The 19,183-nt window shown below is 41.1% G+C and overlaps 1 protein-coding gene across 1 annotated transcript; it reads right to left on the bottom strand.

The window, feature by feature from the left end:
• Positions 1 to 1,818: 1,818 nt before the first annotated feature.
• Positions 1,819 to 18,867, bottom strand: TMEM192 (transmembrane protein 192). Its single transcript, XM_005517604.3, has 6 exons — positions 18,751 to 18,867; positions 15,733 to 15,879; positions 11,716 to 11,980; positions 9,656 to 9,790; positions 5,806 to 5,908; positions 1,819 to 3,444 (listed from the first exon to the last, which is right to left on the bottom strand). The coding sequence occupies exons 1-6, from the start codon at positions 18,790 to 18,792 to the stop codon at positions 3,321 to 3,323; spliced, it is 816 nt and encodes a 271-aa protein (XP_005517661.1). The 5' UTR covers positions 18,793 to 18,867; the 3' UTR covers positions 1,819 to 3,320.
• Between the last annotated feature and the right edge of the window lie 316 nt (positions 18,868 to 19,183).

Here is a 19,183-nt window from a genome sequence, read left to right as displayed (position 1 = left end):
GAGCAATTCAGAAAGACAAATCAGAAATACCAACTGAGAGTTTCCCTTCATATAAGATGCACATTCACAAGAGATCATCACATCTTTTCTTTCATGCATACAGAATATTTAGCACAGTTCAGCATTTAATCTAAAAATTATTAAAACCAAACAATGTGAATATTTTTCAGGCAACCCAGTATATTCCTTAGGTGGTACAAAATACTTATTTTCTCAGACCTAAAAAACATATATATTGTTTTTTTACAGAAATAAAAAGCTACTGGGGTAGCACCGAATAATAAAAAAGAGGATAAAATAATGATACATTATTTAAATTTTTATTTTAAGGTACAGTTGTAACATATATTAGGAAACATTTCTTCACTTTTGTTATTTTCTTGCTGCCCCAGCTACAAGCCAGTAGATCTTACCAAGACCTGCAAATATCATTTCAGTGGCTGTAGTTAGAGCAGAGCTGTGTTGGTGGTTAGCAAAGCACTGCTTCCCAGCAGAGCATGTGCAAACCCCCGTGCTCACACAGCACCTATTTCTGCCCCTCAAGCTTGGGCCCAATGCTCCAGTGCTTACTGCATGCACAGCACACCTCGGATTTTACTTCAGACTGCACAATGCAGCCCATGAGCAGGTGCTGACACTGCAGGGACAGGCACTCAGTGCAGTCCACTGGGGTGGATGGCTCTGGCCACTCCAGCACCCAACCTTGCAGCAGCAGAGAGATGTCTGACAAGCAGGATACAGTAAAAACAGAACAATTAGGACTCATTGTTCAATTTAGCACTGTGGCATGTCACATTTAGCACAGCAAGGTCACAGCTGAGCTTCATCTCCCGTGTGCAGCAGCAGCCATTCACCCCTTTCATGTGGCCTTTCAAGCAGCTGATTGCACACAGGCCTCCTGAGCAGCTCTGCAGTCCCCTTCTGCAGACCACTGAGCTCAGCCACTGGCAGGGTGGCCAGGAGAAGGCAGGTGCCCAGGCCCACGGAACCCAGCAACACCACACCAAGCACTGGGACAGGCAGCACAGCGGAACCTGGGGGCTGGGGAGCATTTCTGCCTCCAAACAAGGGTGGCCTTGGCCCATCTGCTGCAGACAAGGGGCTTGGGGCTGCCACACACAGCAGCAGCTCCTACCTGACAATTCACTGAAGCTCTACCATGGCCAGAAGTTCAGGTGTTCAGGGTGAGTAGCAAAGATTACCAGCTTCTGGTTGGAGCCCATACAAATGTGAAAAGCCTCCACCCTGCCCAAAGAAAAAGCTTAAAGACACTCAGAAAACAAGATAGAGCTGGGAGTATGATACCCCTGGGGCAAGGGGTGGATGCTTGTTATCATTTGTTATCACTTGTGAACTTAGAAAGGTATCATTTAAACGGCAGCAGATGTACATATGTGCACACAGCAAGCCATACTTGCTTTTCTTTCCAGCTACCACGTTCCACAGACAGCAACACTACTGGTTAATCCAAGGTTTACCTTGAGCAGTCAGAGAGGAGAAGAGGAAGGTTTGAGTAATGACCCCAAAACAAAGGAAAGCTGTTCTGCTACACTATGCAGTCTTTTTCTCAGTGTTGGAAAGAAACACAAGGAGCAGGGGAAGGCTGAAGCATGATGGAAAAACCATTCCCCATAAGACCCATAAAACCATTCCCTATAAAGGGGAATAAAACAAAACTTAAAGCTTCAAAACAAGTGCATAGCTATCCTTGTTTGGCTACTTTTAAGTGCCAACACTGCTGTGAGAACTTCAGCATAACAAAAATCTGCACAGATTGCCTGTTGGAACCAGATGTACATGAGCTTGGAAATAACAGAATTCACACTTCCTTGGTTGCATTTATTGTGCATGAACTTCACAGTCACATTTTACTGGTTTTCATAGAAATTATATAAATTGACATACACAATCACATCAAAACCTGAGTTCTAAAAACAAATAACTTTATTCCTTACATGTATACTATAAAATGGCTGCATTTTCAAGAAACAACAGCTAAGGAGAACAGTCTAGTGTTGGATAGCAGCAAAACCTCCAGTATTTCCTGTTTTCCTTTGAATGAGACAACCCCCATATTTGTTGCACACTGAACTGTCTAGGTACTTCTAAAGTTGTGCCCTAACACCAAAGTAGGATGAATTAATTTTCCTTTTTTATATTCAACCACAAGACCACTCCTCTTGAGAGTCTTCTTCCCAGTTATGATTAGTGATTACCCTATCCCCACAGAGGTATTGGCTTCTAAAATAATTCTTTGTCTACACTGGTAGACAAAATAGTACCCAGAACAAAATGTTTATTTCACCAGCCTTAATTCACCATAAATTAAAACAAAGAATTCTTGTTTCTTCAACTTCTAAAAGAACTTTCTGTCTTCTGCTGCCTTCCACTTCCCCACATACACCATTTCAGCTTTTGAATCAAGATGCTGACTTTTTTGAAGGGCCAAAGTGAAGAGCAAGTATATAACAGGCATTTTTGACAACATCTTTAAAAGCATTCAACACAAGTTAGTCACCGGATCAATGGAAAAGCTTATGCTCAAGTACTTTTGCTTTGTTAGCTCAGTTGGCAGGGTAGGAGTCTTGTTACTGACATAAACTCCTAGTAATGGGATAGTCATCAGCCCTGAGGATCCATCTTAAGAGTTTTAAAGCCAGAATTCTGAACAATTGCTTATCATGGCATGATTTTTGTACCACAAACTTGCATGTGAGATTTACAGTTTTAGGACACCCACCACTTTTTTTATAATCCTAAGTTAGTTGCCTAATTTCTCCACTTACCTGACAAAGGAGAAAAGGAGACATCTATAAAACAAGTGTCTGTATTGAATTGCTGAAGTACATCACCTCTATCCCTGGAAGTAAAGAAAATCAATGACAGAACACATCTAGTCTCAGCTTCAGCAAGAGAAACTGCATATACATCCCTTGGAAAGTCAGATTTTTCTAGATAACAAATTTGTATTCCAGAAATATAAAATACTTTGGTAGCCTGAAGCTTAAAGGTTACACAGCAATACAAATTAATAGCAACAACTGGGTAAAGTTAATCCATTAACTCAGGTCCAACTTGAACTTATGAGGAATTAAAAAGCCTTGAAGCTGCAGTACTTTTCTGTAGAACTGATGATTTGAAGAGAGACAGAGTGTCCAGTTGTAATAGGTTCATAGTGTATGCAGAGCTTATCCTTCCAGCTTAACTTCTATTTCAAAATGCGAAAGATGATTGAAGAGTCACATCTGTACAAATCAGTCTGGATATTACATTACTTCATGTTCCCCTCCAGAGCTCCAGCAGCAGTTTTCTAAATGCTGTTAAGTTTTGATTTGCTGAGACGTCAACGCCAACAGTCTCTTGCTGAGCAGTGCATTGTGTCGCTGAAGATACTCTATTACATCTCCTTGCTTCTCAACTATCTCTTCTAAACTGGAATTTTCCCTTGAAGCAACAAAAGTACATGACAAGTAAATGTAAGTAAAAAAGTAAATGATAGCAGCCTTCTAATATGTGAAATGTCAGAGCTAATCAACAACAAAACAACTAAAAAGCAACTTCAACAGTTGTTTCCTTTAGTTTCACTTTTGCTGGGATCAACTAATTTTTGAGGGAAGAGACAATCTACAACATCTATGTGTCTAACTCTATTTTGCATGAGAAGGTAGGAAGAGAAAGTTTGGCTGAACTTCATGCCATGTATACACAACTGAGTTACTTATTTCCTGCTAGACAGTTATACAGTGAGGATCTTACTGTTTAAGAAACCAAAACAGACAACATGCTAGAACTGTAGTAAGAACCACTGAACCTTTCCCCCACACATTAAGAAGCTTGTTTTGAACGGGTGTAATATTGTTGTTCAGCTGTGGAAGACTGTAAATTGTTTAAGACAGAAATCTCTTGATTAACCTGGAGTAGCATACATTATGTGCTACTATATACAGCAATATCTGTCACATACCATAACAGCATCAATACCAAAAAGTTGTGCTATTTCGGATCTGCAACCTCATGTACAACTACCCTCCCCCCTTAAAATATATCCAGCTTTCAGATACCTCTCATTTTAACTCCAATAGTAACACTGCAACACTTAAATAAAGCTAACTTAACTGAGAAGAAAAAACAAAACTACAGAATTTTGTCAAATCTAATTAGGAATTTTTAAGATACAGCAAGATGAAGTACCAATGCCTGAGTGTAGTCTACTCTTTCCTTACATATTATTTCTTCTCAGCTGACTCGGGAATCTGCCCTCTTAGTACACTTGTGAGCATCTTAGTGCTGAGAAAGTTGTTCCTCAGCCTTACAGCATTTTGTAGAGGAACACTGCCCATTTCATAGTTCTTAGAAAGTGCTGAGAAGGGTATTGAGTGGAAATTAGGTTAGGTCCAATTAAAAACCTACTGTAGCTAAACTGGGAAAAGTGAAGAACACAAGTTTTGTAAACAGAAAACTTGCAACCTTAACCAGTAACATGCACTACCAACTTAAGGCTCCTGATCAGTAGCTCAGGTTGCAGAGGTCATGATATTCAAAAAACATTCTTATAACAAGGTCAACTGAAGGGCTGACAGGATTCACTTTTCAATAGACCTTAACTCCCAAGGGAAAGAGAGTCAGAATTGTATAGAGCTAAATTAAAGTAACAGTTTTGCAATCAGTTCTCACAGGAAGTTTGCACACTTTAATCAAAAATAAGCAGAGTCTTTTCCTCAGCTGGTCATTGTTGTAGACACATTCCCTGGGCATTTGAGAATTTCTCAGGGGAGAAGATGAATGAGAAAGAAATGAGGTCCACCATGCAATCATCATGGTTTTTATATCAAAATGGAAGTCAGACATGGTATCAAAATTCAAGACAACTCTAAATCCTTCCTGTATCCTGGACATCTACTTCCAAGTTCCATAAAAGCATGTGCATGCTGCATTTGTGATACCAGGGGAAGTCCCAAAATATTAGTCATCTCTCATTAGTCAACCTTTCATGAAGGCAGCATATATAGAAGCAAGTAATAGTATATTAGAAAATCTCCAATTCTTATACAGAAATACATGTTACTTTCAATTACTAGTTTTTATTAAGTCATACCAGACTGATTTCAGCAACTGGGAAACATTTGAGCAATTGGCAGGTACACAAAGAACAAACAAAAAAATAAGTCTCAGTGCCTGGGACAGTTTCAGTTAATGCTGGACAGCTTCTACTCTCACTGAGACCTTCCTTACTCGTTAAGTGCCCTCCACACCTTTGCCTTCCCAAACTCAAAATGCATTCCAAATCCATTGCTAGAATCTCATGTCCAATTGCTGGCACAGAACAGAACAACTAAGTTCTCTTCTTTGTCTATCTACTGCCCACAATATATTTCCTTCCCTGAAAAAACTGGCAGAAGCAGTTAGGCTTATGTAGGCCTACTCTAAGTAATATTGTAAGACAACAGTATCTTTCCTCAAACCCCATATAACATTAACTAAACCAGATTAAGCAGTTATTTACATTAAAGATTCACGTAACGAGACATAAATGGTCAAATCACTTCCATACTTATGTTTGAGGATTTCTGCATCATAATAAATTGTAATGTACTATGGAGAAAGTACAAGACTGCTGCATCTCATCTCTGCATATGAAATGGGAAGCTTGTGAATAGCTCCTTCAGAGCTGTTTGTTATTCCCACCTCTGGCTTATAGCCGACAGGTTTAAGATTGCATGAAGTCTACAGGAAATCATGCAATTGCATTAGTGTTACCTATATACCATGGCTGAACACAGCACAAAATTAATACAGAATTTTTACCTGAATCCAATTTCTGAGGTAATGTGACTAGGGTAGGCATACATCTTCTCTTCTTCAATTATGTCAGGTCTTGGCTTGGCACGATTGAAGTTGCTTATTTTCACTGCAAGAAAGCTTTATAAATTAGTTGGAAAGTGGGAAAAAAACCAAAACACCAGAGTCCAAGTTATAAAAATCTGTAACAGATGATCCTAAGATTAATCTCAGAACAGGAGATGGAAACACAATAAAGGAATCTGAGAAATGGGAAAGCAAAAGCATAATCTATTTCTACTAATTCCTGTAATTGCTTTGATTGTAAGTCAGTGATAGTTCGGCAAGTTGATTTATTCGTTGGTTCATTTTTTCTATTCCCCAGTCCTGCTGCTTAAAAGACCTGAATGTGGAAGCTTGAACATACTGCCTAAGATCTACAAAGTTTAATTTGCCATCTAAGAGAGGGTGAAGCCTTAGTTGCCTTTTACAGGGTACCAAGATTCAGTCTCCAAGTTCAGGGAAAACTAAGCAACATGCCATAAAAAAATTGTAAGAAGTTTTCTACTGGTAGCTGGTTCAGAACTTCTAGCTTTAGCTCTTCAATAAGTACTAGTTTAACTAGACCAGTTGCAGTGAAGCAGCAGCTTGTTTACCTGTTCAGACTAGGACAGACTTGCTACAGAAAGCCATTGTGAACCTAGCAGTCTTGGCTATCAAACCCAGAAGTCATTCCTGGGCACCTGTGAATAAAGTTTAAGGCTAAATTTAACAGATATAGAACGGGAATGGGTGGGAAAAGCTGTAGGCACCCTCTGCATTATTTCAAAAAGGAAGCTGAAAATATTTAAAGCCATTCAATGTCAGATCCTGATTCAGGGTCAATATCAAAATATCCAGAGTATGCATTCAGGACTCTGTAGTTAGAGCTGCTTGTGAAACAATAGATCTAATGCCACAAAAAACATTACAGCAGCTCTGTGAGAAAACCACACCACTGCAACAGAGAAGGAGTGTCCTTACAAGTCAGTACTATGACAGGGTTTATTATAGGCCACTCTGCTAAAACAATGCTAAGACCCTCCAGAGGTTAACTACAAGTTAGGCTCAAAGGTTAGTTATTCTATGATGGTATTTCTCTACAAATAAAACCACAAAGGAATGGATGTGGAATTCTCAACATGTGTTGTTTGTGGGAATGTTGGTCTTTTATTCAAGTGATATTAGAAGTATGTGAGAAAGTAATTAAATACATATATTTAGTAAGACTTTTAAAGCTTTACTCCCTATCCTAGCAGTAAAAAACTTAGAATAGTAAGCTGACATTTAGAGCTGTCTGTATCATACTTCATTCCATGCACTTTTACCTCACTTGAACGATTTATATATGTCGAGTCTATTATAGGTCAATCACAGCAATTCCTTGTAGATTTCTGAATCTGTCTCTGCATCCTACAGCTATATACACACACTGCTGCATGGAGATAATTTTCAGGAAGGCGGTAGTCCTTCACAGGACATTGTCTATCATACAATTCATAAACAGCTCCTAGAAGTGAGAGGAAGTATCTAGAATTACAATCAGGTATTCCTGATTTGTGAGACAGAATTATTTAACAGAAAATAAGTCAGGTACATGAACCTTCTACAGACAAGCATTTATGTCTCATTCTAATAGTTAAATAATTATTTCAATGTGAAGAAACAATGTCAACTGGTGCTGCCTTCTCTCCAAAATTAGGAGTAACATGCTAATACAAAAAAGGGTGGGCCAGTAGTTTTTTGTGTAAATTTACCTTAGTCTCCCCATTGTTGCTCTGCTGATACCTTAGCTGATACCTCTGCTGATATCTTAGCAATATCTGCTAAGTGCTTGTCTTGAAGAGGGGAATTCTAAACCTCAGCAGAGGGCTGCCCTTAAAACTGTCCCATTAAAGAGGCCTCATGCTTCCACCCAGTCACATACTCTGCTTTGCCTGAGAGAAAAACACCCATCTGAACGTCATTATTATTACAGATTCTCAGGGTATATTCAAAATTGGCCAAATATATTTGTTTTGCCTCAGTATAGCTTTATTTTGATATTAAAATATTGAAAAACCTTAAAACCCACCACTACAGATAAGACCGACATGCAAGCAGTTTCTCAGCTCATATCAACAAACATTTGGATGGAAAACAAGAAAACAAATTATACTACCCACTGGAAAAAGCAACCTAGGGTGACTGGAAGTCTTCCTCATCTTGCAGCAGGTGTAAAGTCACATAAAAATTAACCCTAGTTTTGTACACCAAGCTTTAGAGAAAGAATTCTACGTTGATTTGGGGCTGCCCAGGAGATAAAGTAGCTGTTGGTAGAACACAATGCCTTACTCCTTCCTAGCAATGCAGCTCTCCCCCTTTGTTCCAGGATTCACCGGACCCTTCTTCCAGCCTCTCTGAGCTGCATCAAAAAACTTCCTTGTATACATTGGCTAATGAATTTGAAGGTCACAGGAATTGGCATAGTAGAAGGCAGGAAACAACACCTTTTTGGTGACAAGCAGAAAAATAGCTTGAGAGTTCTTACAGAAGTACAGGCTCAGATCTTACTACTATGTAGGTCATCTTTCTTGCACTTAGGCTTCTTTGGTCAAGGTAAGAGTCACACAATGTAGCTCTTTGAGCTCCAGCAGGCCTCAGGGCTAGAAATAGCCTTTCTCTGGAATTCCTGACATTCTATTAAAGTTTTACAATTTATCTCTTATTTCCCGAGTTTCCCAGGAAAGTAAGTATGCGTATGCAAAGAAGGGATGATCTCCGGCATTCTTGGAATAGTTTTCCAGGACTGCCATGATTGCATTCCCTCATCACTGCCTTTATTCTTCCAGAGGACCGTCAGTCTACTTGAGCCATGCTGGGACATTGAGGGGATAGCCTGACAAGCCTGCAGATTCAGGCTTCTGCACACTTGTAAGATAAAGACATCATTTAGGGCTGGGACCTTATTTCTTGGTGCATTTTTGATGCTGTTGCAGGAGAATCAAGAATAGCTTTTATTTCCTAGATGAACAAGCTATTTGGCAGTATTTCTCCGTGTGCCATTGTATTACTATGAATACACCAAAGTTTTCTTTGAAGCATTTATTTATCAACATTCTAGGTAGCTTTGCAAAGTTGCAAAAAAAGGCAAGTGTTTTATCAAGCCTTCATAAGTTACACCAAACCTAAAGCAGACAACCTTACAAACCAACAGTGATAGCACAAAGCAAAGCCTCACAGTTTTAGAAAGCACTACTGTGTTTTGATATGATCACAGCTTCCAAAACCCATGCATCTTTTAAATATTCATTGAGGAATCTTCCATTTTAGTGAGAAAACTAAAAGAACTTTTTAAACTCTAAGTTTAAAGAGAAACTGAAACCTTTAGGGTGGGACCAGGGAAAGAGGAAGAGGCTGGATAAGGCGCAATCACACGATCAGGTATGCAAACCCTACATGTAAATCCCAGAGGCAGTTCTGACTAAGCCAGCCAGCTCTTACTGTTTCACAGCTTGTGGTGCATGCATTTGAGAAACCCTGATAAACAGACAAACCTGTTCACGGGACACTTTTTCAAACAATTAGGAATTTATTGCCACTTCACTGGATTAACAGCTTTGAGATAACAGAGAGCTTTCATTTAGCAGCCCTTGGAATCAAATCAAGCCTGACAACCCTTCACAATTTGTTTTGGATTTGCCTTAGTTCTCCTTCCACAAGCACAGGATAGTTTTGTACTTATAATGGTAGTTAAATGCCTTGGGGTACCCCAAGTGAACTACTGTGAGGGCAAACAAACAGTTGAGTACCAGCTATAATGAATGTCATAAAAGAAGGCAAAGGTTGCCACTCTCACCTGTGTAAATCACTAAGCATGTCAGGGAACTAATCATCTCCAGGCTCAGGACTCCCAGGATAAGATATAGGTACACTTTGCTGTGATCAGGAAAGGAATGCTGCACTGACAGAATCAAGAGCAGGGCTGTATTACCTAGAAAACAAATATTGTATTTTACAGATTTACTAATTTTATTACCTACTGAAAATAAATTAATACCTTCTCATCCCCAGTATCTGCATTAGGCTGTAACACTTCAGTACTGCTTTTCAATTTCATACCATACTTGCCCCTTCAGCAAATTTCCTTAACATGCAAGGTTATACCTGCTGGTAGTAAAATGAGGTTTCATTTCAGCATGAATTTTCTTATAGATTCTTCTGACTTAAAAAACAAGAGTGGAAGAAACACACTAGAAATAACTAAAATAAGTACATGGCCTTAAACAGTTTCTGGCTTTGTTGATGCTATCCATCTTACCCTTCTTTCAATTCCTAAGAGATCACATCAGTCAGCTGAAAATGAGGGGGTATTTTCCTTCAACCAGTGGATTTAAAATATATTTAAATGAGGCTAACAGAGCAAAAAAAAATTAAACACCTTCCTTTCAAAGCCTACCGGCATAGGCTTCCACTTGCCCAGCTATTATCTTAATACTTGAACATTACTGAAAGTTTAGTTGAAAAGAGTACAATTAGACAAGGAGAAAAAATACTGTGTTATAGGCCTAAACATTTTTTCTGATACTGAGTGTGAAGTGTTCTATTCTTTCCTATAAAATTGTTATAACAAGTGTCTGGATAAAGAACTAAATTTATAAAGACCATAAATGTAGCTAGGAAACTGTGCAGCTCTTTCCTACCGTGTCAGTCAAGCAAAGGAACTGGAAGTGGTATCAGCAGTCATTACCATGGCAGGAAGCTTGCAGTTATGACAGAACTACCTTCTGAACAACAGATGATCAAAATTCTACAGGACACACCTGACTGCATCTGAACATTCACAAATGCCCAGAGTTTGTCTAGCAGGGGAGAAGTAGGCTCCATCTAAGGACTGAAAGCCAAACTCAATATTGCCAATTACATTGTAACAGGTAGAAATAATACTTTTACATCGTTAAGCCTCCTGTAGCCTGCTTCTGTCATTGCACTCCAAACACTTCTACATCTTCAGAGCTCTATCTAGTGGCCAGAGCCCGAAGTGTTGCGCATTTATCAAGCTGACTAGCTCTTTCAGGGGCTGTGTGGAAAGAAAGCTAGGTTTTTACATAGAACAGGACCATTTCACTTATTAATTCTGGTAAAAAACCCCATCTACTCCAGGAGGGAGGCAGGATTACAAGAGGCAAAAATACTGTAAAAGCCATCACTCTGCCCTTTTGCATTGCTATTTGTAGGGAAAACCCCCTCAAGTTAGACGGATTTCAGATTTGAAAGTGGTTTGTAGAAAAGTTTCACCAATTAATTGCACCAACACTTTACAGCTAAACTTGCCAGAGATGTAACTTAAAAATACAGTTAAATCACTCCTATATGCCACCTTTTATCCAGAGAAAGTAGAAAAAGGCAGTCAGAAAGAGCGCTGAATGTTACAGGTCCACAGTGAAGGATGGTTACTGGTTATTTCACTGAATTCAGACACCTGTTGGGCAATAAGCAATTCATCTATACGGATTGCTGAGCTTGAAAAGAGAAGAGCAGCACACTTCCTGGAAGGACTAGCAGTGCTACCACACACCCAGCCAGACAAATGAATATGCAAATCAAAATCACTAGCAGTCAAACACAGACCATGCTGAATACTTCACGGCTGAAGACTAAATGCTAATGACTAAATGTTTTACTCAACCTCACAGTCGTGAGCATTTCTGCACTACAAACAGTTCCTTACAACCTGCATCTGGCAGACCAGAAAGATCAATTCAGAGGTTTATCTGACTAAAGTATAATTTGTAAGTGCTCATATGCAGGTTTGTAAAAGTACATAATATATAATACATAATTATATATAAAATTCTCAGTCTTTTATTGTGTAACAGTTAAAAGCTTGAGATAGGAAAAACCCCAAGTTCACTTCACCTGTGGCATATATCAGCAGTGGAAGCCTTTTCAGATGCCTTGTTGATCGGTATATGGAGAAGTAACCTCTTCTTCTGACTCTGCCATGGTGGTGCTCAACATACCGTTCAAAAAAGAAATGCAGAACCCACAGAACTACCTTTGCAATTATTATGACAGTCTGCACTTTAAGTGGGTGAGTGTAATTTCCAGGGCACTTGTCCTGGTTTGGGTTGGGGTAAGAACAAAACATAGCTGCTAAAAATGCTAGAACAACAAAAGCAACCTGGAAGAGAAAGAAAGAGAGAAAAATCTTTAAAGTCAACATTCAGCTATATGTATATGAAAAAAACCTGAAACGCAAAATCAGGATTATGTAGTTAATTCATTATGCGTTATTTTCTGAATTGATTTTATTAGAGTTGAGGTAACATATAAAACATCAGACACTTGTTACAACCACTACATGTCACTCTGGGAACATACAGATGAATGAAATTGCTAAGTAGTAAGACTGACTTCTAGGAGGGCAACCAGTCTCCAGCAGAACAGAGCTGGTAATTGTCATCCTTCCCAGAATTTCTACTAAATCAATTTCACTGTTCCTTGAGTCTTCATAGTGATTTTATTTCATTTCTGGACCCTCCTTACTATGCCTTTTTACTTCAAAGAAAACTTGATTTATGCTCCTATAAAAGAAAAATCACATCTTTTTAGACTCATTCAATTATACTTAATGATGTTCTGTGGGACAGGCTCTTATCTTATTGGTACAGCCTATGTTTCCTTAAATTGACACCTCCTAAGTGAAAATTAATGCTTTCCTACAGCCACGGAAGATCATCTCCAGGTTGACATTAGAAAAGTGAATTATTAACACTGGGTAGGCATCTTCGCCAACTGGTAATCATTCTTTAGTATATTTACCAACAGATTTTACTTATGTCAGAAAAACCAGACAGATTGTCAGTCAGATTGCTTGTCTACTTATCCTTTCAGACTACCGCCATTATGCTATAACTTTTCCTGTCTTCTAGACTTTTCTCCAAATTTTCAGCATCAGCAGTGAGCATCAGTAATCTTTTGGCCAATTAGAAAGCAAAGCTGTGGATGCATATTACCTGTAATATATGTCTACACACAGGGCTTCCTTAATATTTATAGTTTTGTCACAGAAAATACTTCCTCTACTGTGTTCATTCAGTGAACAAGAACAATATTATACTTCCATCCTGGCTCATTCTACAGAACAGGGATATTTTTAAAACAGAACTGTAAAGAAAAACAACTCCTAGCAATACAGAAATAAATGGAGAGCTACTAATGGACAAAACAAAAAAATCAATTTGCCTCAAGTCTACAAATGAGTTCTAATATGCCTAGCTTAAAAAAAAAAGATGTCAGATGTCCTGCATGTCATAACTGAAAGAAACAGCATATCAGAACTGAAGACAGAGGAAAGTACCCAATTTTCATTTGCTGCCTTTGTTTCCATACTTAGTTCTTCACAAATTAACTTTCCATAACCACTTAATTATTCTTGAGACAAACTGCCCTTAGTTTGCTCTGGCTGTGACCAGAGTTAGGAAATTGGGGAAGGAGCAAGAAAGGGGATTAATTTTTATACAATTGTCAATACCTAAAAAAGACATTATAGAGGACATACAGGATAGAAGGTGGAAGGAAAGAAAGAAACCCAAACCAAAATAGGATTGTACCCCATATTATCCATAAACCATTACCTCAAATGCAAATTAAATGCCATATTATCTTGAGATAGGTTGTTAGAGTAAGTAATTAAATGAGAGCAAGCTTTATAATTTGTTTAATCTATTATTTTACCACCTCCTTTTCTTACAAAGCTAAGAATAATTCAGGTATTTTATTTGATCTGTTTACTGTTTGGTTTGCCATTTTACAATAGTGATACAATTAGTTCTACTCCCTCCAGGTGTTAGGAATGCATTTCAGTATAGAAAATGGCTATAATTAAACTGATGCAAGCAGGAATGCCATAGCATTGCATCTCTACTAAACTACTACGCTAGTGTATACAAGAGGAAACAGGAAGCTGGCATTTAGAGTGGCATTTATTAAATATGTTTTGCTTGCACTGTTGGGCAGTTCAGTCATAGGTGTTTCACCCCCCAAATATTTTTACATAGAAAAAGTTATTCTTATAAAGAGTAGTATTTAAGTTCAATTTTGTGTATGTGCACACACAGAGAGGATTAAGGAAAAGCAGGATTAATATAAAGAAGTTATTTCTAGCCTGTAAACTTCACATTGCTCTCCAGCCTCCTGATGGGAAGCCTTCAGAAAAGCAAGGCTTGGCAAAAGGAAAGGCACTCAAAAACCCTGTCCCACTACAATCCAGCATATCCTACCCATTTTCCAGAATTGTATGTAAATAGGCAGCTGCACTACAGCAGCTAATTTGCTACCTAACTCCATTTCTTGGCACAGGAAGGTGGAGAAGAAATACTCCAAGTTACATATAAATTGCTTTAGAGATGCATTCCAGCTCTACTGCATAATACTATGATGGCTTAAGTTCTCCAGGACGTTTTCCCCTTCAGCAGGCTGTGCATCAGAAGCTAACCTGGCCTCTCTCCACATTCCACAAGATTAATGCAGGTTTACAGAAGCACAGGGGAAGGAAATCCAAGAAGTTTGTTTTCTCCATTCGTCTTTTCAGTGGGAGAGACAGTGCCACTCAAGGTAGCAATTATAATGCTGTTTTGCCAACAGAAGTGGATACTTCTCCATTTTGTTCTAAGGACCAACTGGTCACTGAAGCAGGTTCAGCAGTAGCAACAAGACTTAACCTGTGAAAACACGTGTTGACAGATGCCACAGAAGTTTTCCCATTTCACCTACCCACACTTCTCTCCATTGCAGGAGGGGAAAAGGTGGGAGAATAGGCAGCAGTTTCCTAGGATCTGGTGACTGACATTTGGCTGCATCAGTTATAGTAGACAGCAAAGCCCCAGGGCTTGGCAGAAAAGCAGTTAGTGCTCTATTACCAATAGCAGACTTCAAGTGCCTTCTGTAAGGGAATGGCAGAGTTCTTCTGGTAGGGGAAGGGAGTAAGGCTGGATACACGGTTTCCATTGCGAATTGTGGTAGGCTACCTAGCAGAACAGCAGAGGTCTTAAGTCTGCTCCACAGCCAGAGGGGAATTCCTTGATACTACTACAAGGCCCACAGAACACCTACTCCTAAAGTTAGAAGGCTAAAGCACATTGAACAACTTTATGCAGCTGCTCAAAGAGAGACCTTAGAGGTTGGTATGCGCTTTTAAAGTCCTGGCAGAGAACGTCTTCAAGCGCACTTAGCACTGTATTTTTTATTTGAGATCAAATTAAGCTCTGAAATAGCTCATGTCACTGGTACTACAGAATTCTAGAATCTAGGTTGGAAAAGACCCTTAAGATCAGCAAGTCCATCCTTTACTTAACACTACCATGTCCACCACTAACCCATGTCCCTAAAAGACATGAAAGTGCCGTTTCAGTCAGACCTTAGGCTCAGAGTTCTTCAGCCTTCCTTCTTCATATCTGGTTGCCACACACTCAGAAACAACAACAAGCCTCCTCAGCTTATCAAGGAAAAACTCATTACTAGGCAGGACTCTCTCTGCTTCTGTCTGCCAGCCCCCATAAATGCCTAGATACTGTTCAGTGTTTGTGTTTTTTGCTCTTACTACTACAGCACTTCTACAGCAATATTATTTTTAAAGTACATTTCCAACAGCACAGAAGAACTACTATTTAAAATGCTCCTCCTCCTAACAAGATGCATCACAGAACCAACAACCAACAGAATGAGAAGGCAACAAGTATCTGATAGTATATACACTATCAAAATTTATTGGCAAATATGAGCAAACCTCACTGCTTTGGAAGAACAGCCAGTTCTTCCAGTATGCAATTCACTGTCATATCATCAGAATTCTGTCATATGAACGGTGGATTCTGAAGGATTCAAAAGAGAGATATCAAGTTTTCTTAGGGAAATCATGCTTCTTAAACTTACATGTATTAGCAACAGGAAATTGGCAAGGAGAACTGCTGGGATAGAATGAAATCTTGGCCTCAGCTGGGAATGCAATGTATGAGATGAAATAAGTGGTGCATCCAGCAGAGGATCATCTTCCAAGCTCTGTGTTATTTCCAAGGAGCCCTGGAACAGAAAAGGAGGGCAAACAATAACAACAGGTAAGCTCTAAAAGTAAAGTACAAAGGTTTAGGAATTTTCTGTTAGCAAATCAAGCCTTGAGGGGGCAAAATCCCCACTAAGTTAATATCTCAAGAAAGCTCTTAAACTCTAGGTAAACTCCCATCCCATTTTTATGTGAGAGATCAGTCCCTGAGGAACCCAACACTAATCCACTTCCTAGTATCACACTGAGCCTTCAGGAACTTCAGTCTTTAAAATGTATTACAAATATCTAAGCTTCAAACCTGAGAGATGTCAGAAGCGTAAGTACATTTATGGGGAAAAGGGACAAAGTCTCTCACACATGCTTTATACAGGTACTGCAAAACCCTTGGTTCTTACTTTTGTCCAGCTGCAGTTGGAGGCAACAACACAGCTGCAGTGTAACAGTAACAGTTTTGAGTATTCAGCCTCTGATATTACTGACATGTCAAAACACCTGCAGCAGTAACTAGAGCTGAACTCAGGCAGGACAGAAGCAGCAGTTCACAGGGGAGAAGATGCTACCAAGTGCTGAGCAAGACATTCTCTTGCCTGCACTAGAGAGAATGCAGCATACTCTCGTCATGTTGGAGCCAAGTATTAGGTCTTTGACTTCATATTAAGCTCAAATGTAGTGTCTTTTACTAAGTAAAAGGTAAAACTAAGTATGGGTAGAGGGAAAAGCCCTTGACAAGGAACTTGCCTCATAGCTATGCATCCCTGCTCCTTTCAGGCCAGGAAAAAGTCATTCAATACACATTAAGTGCAATATGCACAGGCGCGATTATGGCCAAAACTGCTACAGTTTCTCTCTTAGCATCCTACTACATCCCTTGCCTCAGAAGATAAAGCAACTCAATATTTCCACTCACGTTTTGACTGCTCTTCTTTATGATACCAACCACAGCCTAGACCAACAAGACAAGGACAGACCCCAATCCACTCCAGACTTCTGACTAGTCAGACGTGCCAGGGTCCACCAGACTATTTACTGCTTTATAAACTGAGGATTTCTCTTAGCCATGAGAGAAAGCAGCATAAACCTCAAGACAAATGAGGCACGCCATTCTAGACACTAGCATGCAAAGAGAGGGATTAGACCTAGGTTTATACTTCACATCAATGAGGACAATGTAGATTGTCTCCAGTGTTATTTCACCTGCAGATAACTGCTTAAAGTGAAGGAAACAGTCATCAAGGGTTATTTCAGTCAACAATCTGTTTCATTTTAGAACCGTGAACACTACACTTGCCCTGCCACAGAAAAGTGTGAACAGACCAGCCTCAGCTATTTGATATCTTTTAATTAGCCCAGTCTTCGTAAATGACTCTTACTGAAATACCTGCATGGTAAGATGGCCTTTTACTGCAGACATAAATGTTTACAAATGGCACTCCTCTTATGTCACTGATATAAAATTCAGAAGCTTGAGAGCAAAGATGTCCTCTCTCCTTTGTCTGCCCATTTTCACACGCTAAGTGCAATTTTAGGCTCTGAAAGCAAAGACCAACACTCCAGCAGCCAACGCATCTTGCCTTATTCTTTAGATTACACATCAGTAAAAAATTCATTACTATGAGGGTGGAGAGACAGTGGAACAGGTTGCCCATGAAGCTACAGATACCCCATTCCTGGAAGTGTTCAAGGCCAGGCTGGCTGTTGTTTTGAGCAACCTGGTCTAGTGGAAAGTGTGTCCTGCCCATGGCAGGGGCCAGGAAATAGATCTTTAAAGAATCTTTAACCCAAACCATTATATGATCACAGATTCAACAGTGGGGTTAACAGCTCACATCTCCCACAAATGCAGCAATTCTCCTTAGGACAATATCCTTTGTCTCATGGGAACAAATGATTCACTATTTCTGTAATACCATAAGGGATCAGGGCACTCTTTCACAAATGAAGTTTTATCAGAGCTTTCACTATGCTACTTTCTCACAAGACTGGCTACAGTCCATCTCTACATCTTAAAATACAGCTAGTATTAGGAGGCACTAGATGACGTAATCTCTTCAAATAGATTTTATTACAGACAACGTGGAGAGGAGGAGAATTAAAGCATGGGATGTGATGATCCCATGCAGTCAACCTGACAAAGAAAATCCATTAAGTGTCCTTTCTAAGTGGAGCAAACACTGGTTTCATTTCATTAAGATGAGCCAAAACCACAGCTGTCAAAAGCCAAAATGCCTTAAATCCAGACTTGTTTGGCACTGTTGCTGAGCACAGGTTAAAGCTTTAGCCTTTTGGTTCCCAGATCCACCTCCAGCATGTGACCGCTTCCACAGCAGCCCAGCGCCAGGAGAAGGAGGAGGGCAGGCAGGAACAAGCCACGGCCAGCAAGCCTTGCCCACGCAGGCTTCCAGCTGGGGCGGGGAGAAACATTCAAACAAACACAAAAACGCCGTGGCCACGCCAGCGAACAGCACATAATCCAGAGATAGTACAGACAGGATCTGCCTGTGGAAAAATAACCCGGAAAACCTGAAGGAGCCACACGAGCAGCCCCGATTAGAGGCTAATAATCTCGATTAAAAACAAGCCCAGGCCCAAAAGCCTCGGGGATATTTCAAGCCGGCTGGGGAGGGGCAGCGCGGGGAGCGAGGGGCCGTGGCGGCCTCCTCCTTTCGGAAAGGGCCACTGGGAGGGCGCCGGGGCCGGCGGCGACCCCCGGAAGAAGCAGGTACAGCCTCGGGCGCCCGGGACGAAAAACAGCCAGGAAGAGGCGGAAGGAAGAGACGGCACGGAACACGAGGCGCTCGCCCGGCGGCGCCCACCCTCAGCGGCAGCCCGGCCGCTCACCCGGGCGGGGTCCCCGTGGTCGCAGCCCCGCTCCCGCCCGCCGCGCTCACGTTGTCCAGCTCCTGCCGCCGCCTCCCCGCCGTCAGCGCCATCGCCGCCTCCCGCCACAGCCGCCCCGGCGGCGTTTAATGGACGCCCCCGGCGCGGCCCTGCCGCCACGGGCTGGCCACGGGCAGCGCCGCCGCCCCGCCCCGGCCCGCCCCGCCCGCAGCGCCCCCGGCCGCCATTGCCCCCGCGCCCCCCCGCCACCCCCCCGGAGCCCGGCCCTGCCGGCGGAGGGGCCTCGGCCGGGGCTGGGCTGAGCCTCGGCCTGAGCTGCCGGCCCATCGGCCCGCACGGGTCCGTGCCCCCAGCCCGCCCTGGGGTGCCGCGCTGCTCGCTGGCCGTGCTCGGTGCAGTTCTCTCGGCAGCCCGCCACTGAATTCACAACGGAGACCGCTTACAGCAGGCTCCGGGCTCGTGTCCCTGCGGGGCCGTGGCTCT

Source organism: Pseudopodoces humilis, chromosome 6, assembly GCF_049639895.1.
Source record: "Pseudopodoces humilis isolate 2021_Gansu_Grassland_sample_001 chromosome 6, ASM4963989v1, whole genome shotgun sequence".
Lineage (NCBI taxonomy): Eukaryota > Metazoa > Chordata > Aves > Passeriformes > Paridae > Pseudopodoces > Pseudopodoces humilis.
The sequence above is the reverse complement of the archived record's forward strand: the minus strand, read 5'-3'. Positions and strand labels throughout refer to the sequence as shown.